General features: G+C 37.7%; 1 protein-coding gene across 1 annotated transcript; it reads right to left on the reverse strand.

The window, feature by feature from the left end:
- Window positions 1-347: 347 nt before the first annotated feature.
- BESB_024660 (uncharacterized protein) lies at window positions 348-842 on the reverse strand (the record flags this gene model as incomplete). The annotated part of the gene is made up of 1 exon (XM_029361154.1): window positions 348-842. One exon carries the CDS (start codon window positions 840-842, stop codon window positions 348-350), a length of 495 nt encoding a protein of 164 aa, XP_029214730.1.
- Window positions 843-4,752: the final 3,910 nt, after the last annotated feature.

Here is a 4,752-nt window from a genome sequence, read left to right on the forward strand (position 1 = left end):
ATTTTAGACGCTAACTTCCCGGCTAAACATCCCTTTTCTTTGAAACACACTTCCCTTCTCGCCGTTAGCATGATCTCAAAGTACCAGAAGCCATGTGATCTATATAGTATAACGGGACATTAGACCGAACCTGCGATAGATAAATATATCTTGGATGATTGTATATTAGCGGCTAAATGTCAATCAAACATGCGAATTTTTAGGTTTTCCATGAAATCTATTTGGAAGAAGAGGCTTGATAGTACTACCGTAAGTACATAATATACAGTCCCAGCAGTAGCGGTTAAACTATAGAAGAGTCGAGTATTATCCATGCATACCAGGCGTAAAAAGCGTTCATCCAGTTACTAAACAGGTGCCAGGCCAACAAGAATCCGATCCGTGTATTCCGTACAGACTAACATTAAGAAGGCGACTACCAAAGTGAATGTCATGATATTCGTACAGCTTGTATACAAATGTTGGTTTTTCAAATATACGCTGGATACCACTATACTTAATGCACTTAACATGATGGTCATGAAAAGCACAAGAGAACTTGGATCCGGTAAACAAAGACCTTCAAGATCTAAACCAGTAGTCCAACTCGTAGTATATACTCCCCAGAAAAAGCTGATAAATAATCCTGTCTCAGAGATGATAACTCCAAGTACGATGCTACTGATTAGACTAGCATCTGAGTAGTAGTTTTCTCTCGCTGTTAAGATGAGTGAGAACAAGAATCCATATATTACGCCTAGAACATAACCGATGTGGAATAATCTTAATGTAGTAGGATATTGAAATCCAACACTTTTAGCTGTCTTAAGCAGTCCAGTGGGGTGGTGGTGTACTGCAATCATAAAGAACTTGGTTGTCTGTATCTCATAACCGGAGTCATCTTCAGTATTCTAGGAACTATAATGTCTTTGTTTATTCGATTTGAGTTATACAGTTCTGGATCGCGGATCATTTGTACAGAGACGATAGCTACTTATAATGTGATAATAACGATACATGGCCTAGCTATGATCTTTATGTTCTTAATGCCTGCTTTGTACGGAGGATATGGTAACTTCTTTGTACCAATATATATTGGTGGTTCGGAAGTCGTTTTCCCAAGAACTAACGCGATCTCCTATTTTCTAGTACCATTAGGTTCTGTGTTGTTAACTCAAAGTATTTGTTCCGAGTTTGGTAGTGGTCTTGGTTGGACAATGTATCCTCCACTAAGTACTAGCTTGATGGTGTTAAATCCAGAGGCAACTGATTGGATTATCGGAGGTCTTGCAGTACTAGGAATTAGTAGTATTTTAAGTTCTATTAACTTCCTTGGTACTTGCGTCTTCATGGGTTCTAATGCTGGTGCTAAGAACTATATTCTATATATCTGGGCTATCATATTTACTGCCCTTATGTTAGTCTTCACTCTACCTATTCTTACTGGTGGATTAGTTATGATCCTTCTTGATCTACACGTAAACACTGAATTTTATGATTCTATGTATTCTGGTGATAGTGTACTTTATCAAACATCTATTCTGGTTCTTCGGACATCCAGAGGTATACATTCTAATTTTACCTGCTTTTGGTGTAGTCTCGCAGACATTATCTATGTATGCTGCTAGATCTGTCTTCGGTGGACAATCTATGATCTTAGCTATGGGTTGTATTTCTATTCTAGGTTCCTTAGTATGGGCACATCATATGATGACAGTCGGTCTAGAGGTAGATACCAGAGCTTATTTCTCTGCTATGACTATTATGATTGCAATTCCTACCGGTACTAAGATTTTCAACTGGTTAGGTACCTATATGGCTAGCCATACAACTACAAGAACTGTAGATCTATGGGCTGCTCTTAGTTTTATCCTATTGTTTACTCTAGGTGGTACTACAGGTGTAGTTATGGGTAACGCTGGTATGGATATTGCCCTACATGATACATACTATATTGTAGCTCATTTCCATTTCGTATTATCTCTTGGTGCAGTACTAGCTACTATATGTGGCTTTATCTTCTATAGCAGAGATATGTTCGGAGATACTGTAAATCTATTCCATGTAAATACCGGTGCTTCTCCATATTTAAGCATCTGGTTTGTAGTCTTCTTAGGTAGTATCTTATTAATTTTCATCCCTATGCATATACTTGGTTTCAACGTTATGCCAAGAAGGATACCAGATTACCCTGATTATCTTTGTTATATTAATACATGGTGTTCAATTGGTTCTATATCCACAATAGTTATCATCTTAACTATGCTCTGCATTAAGTATAGTGGTATCCAGCGTATATTTGAAAAACCAACATTTGTATACAAGCTGTACGAATATCATGACATTCACTTTGGTAGTCGCTTCTTAATGTTAGTCTGTACGGAATACACGGATCGGATTCTTGTTGGCCTGGCACCTGTTTAGTAACTGGATGAACGCTTTTTACGCCTGGTATGCATGGATAATACTCGACTCTTCTATAGTTTAACCGCTACTGCTGGGACTGTATATTATGTACTTACGGTAGTACTATCAAGCCTCTTTCTTCCAAATAGATTTCATGGAAAACCTAAAATTCGCATGTTTGATTGACATTTAGCCGCTAATATACAATCATCCAAGATATATTTATCTATCGCAGGTTCGGTCTAATGTCCCGTTATACTATATAGATCACATGGCTTCTGGTACTTTGAGATCATGCTAACGGCGAGAAGGGAAGTGTGTTTCAAAGAAAAGGGATGTTTAGCCGGGAAGTTAGCGTCTAAAATATATAACCGATAGTCTCAACTTAGATGCAACAGATGGACATAATTATTCCTTGTACGGTCTTGTACCTACTTGACACTCCTCAGTTTAAGTTAAGGAGTCCTTTGTTTACAGCTTGTACCGTTACTCTTCAGGAGCATACCGTTAAATTCGATGATCTTATGTGTTCACTCAAATCGAATAAACAAAGACATTCATAGTTCCTAGAATACTGAAGATGACTCCGGTTATGAGATACAGACAACCAAGTTCTTTATGATTGCAGTCACACCACCACCCCACTGGACTGCTTAAGACAGCTAAAAGTGTTGGATTTCAATATCACGGTAATCATGTTTGCTTGGAAGCTGTAGTCATTATAACTATTGATTTAGTATAAGCATAGAACCAATCCGGTAGTAAATATACGATGTAGCTAATCTACCATATAAGATATAAGTCGCTTGTGGAATAGCACTACCAATAATAATCAAGAAGATCATACTGTATACCCAAATAATTACCCATCCACTGACTACATTTCGAGTCATAAAATGTTGTCGTATCAACATTCGAGTATTCAAAGCTCGAATTTCAGATAAAAGAGCTAAGTTAATGAGAGAGGACATAAATACTAACAAACCACCGGTTTTGGATGGGATTACTTTTAACACCGCATAATATGCTAAAAAGTACCATTCAGCGTACGATATGAAGCGCGAGTTACAAACCGGTTCAACTGGTATGGAGTTATCTGGGTGCGATAATTCAATCAAACCAAAAGCCGTTTGTAAGAAAATTAAACCAATTAGATAATATGGTAGATAGGGAACAAACTGTCTCCAGACGCTTCTTAACCCAGCTCACGTATTACATCTGACGGCTGAACTAGCGTTCCTAACTGAATCTTTGTTCAATAACAAGGGAGTAATGAGCCGACATGGACGGTGCTGATACAATCCGAGGATTAGAACTCCCAATATTATCTGACCTGTTATCCCCGGCGTACCTTACGACCGTTATATGATTTAGAGATAGAATTAATGTGGATTAATATCCACATGGGTTTCTACAAAGTGTAGATATAAAATAGTGAATGGTTCTGTAAAGATCTTGCATACCATACCTTTAGATTGCTTGGCAGTTATTAGAGCTTGTAGGCATGTAAGTAACTAAAGAACTATAGATACTTTGAGTGAAGAATACAAGGATAGCTCCACAATAACATGGCTAAAATGTATACCAGTTAAGATGAAAAGTCCATTACCAAATGCATTATCATTAATATAAGAGATAGTCCTAAGTATTCCGTACAGACTAACATTAAGAAGGCGACTACCAAAGTGAATGTCATGATATTCGTACAGCTTGTATACAAATGTTGGTTTTTCAAATATACGCTGGATACCACTATACTTAATGCACTTAACATGATGGTCATGAAAAGCACAAGAGAACTTGGATCCGGTAAACAAAGACCTTCAAGATCTAAACCAGTAGTCCAACTCGTAGTATATACTCCCCAGAAAAAGGTAGTTTATATCAACCTAGGAATCCATTTTAGTAAGTGTAACATGGAGTCTAGCTTCAGTTGTTATCTGATTGGTATTGCATGCCCTGAGTACGTAAGGAAAAGGAAAGGTTAACCGCTATTTAAACACAACAGTTACCGTAGCTGTAGATGAATGCTAAATCTAGAGTATCTCTCCTAAGACACTGCATAACATATGAATGCTCCTTCCGCCATTCGTTGACTGTGTTTACCACGGGGAATTAGAACAGAATACCAAGTTCTTTGCCTGGAGGTTTTGTTACGTTCCGTACAGTTGTAGGTAAAAGGTATGTTAGAGACTTAGACTAGCGTTGGAGCACATTGTTTCATTCGATAGTCCACGCTCAATCTTACCATACATAGTACTTTTATGATCCCAGGCTGGTTTAATAAGTCAAAGTTTAGCCGGGAAGTTAGCGTCTAAAATATATAACCGATAGTCTCAACTTAGATGCACAGATGGACATAATTAA

The sequence above is a fragment of the Besnoitia besnoiti genome (genome assembly GCF_002563875.1).
Source record: "Besnoitia besnoiti strain Bb-Ger1 chromosome Unknown contig00131, whole genome shotgun sequence".
Classification (NCBI taxonomy): Eukaryota; Apicomplexa; class Conoidasida; order Eucoccidiorida; family Sarcocystidae; genus Besnoitia; species Besnoitia besnoiti.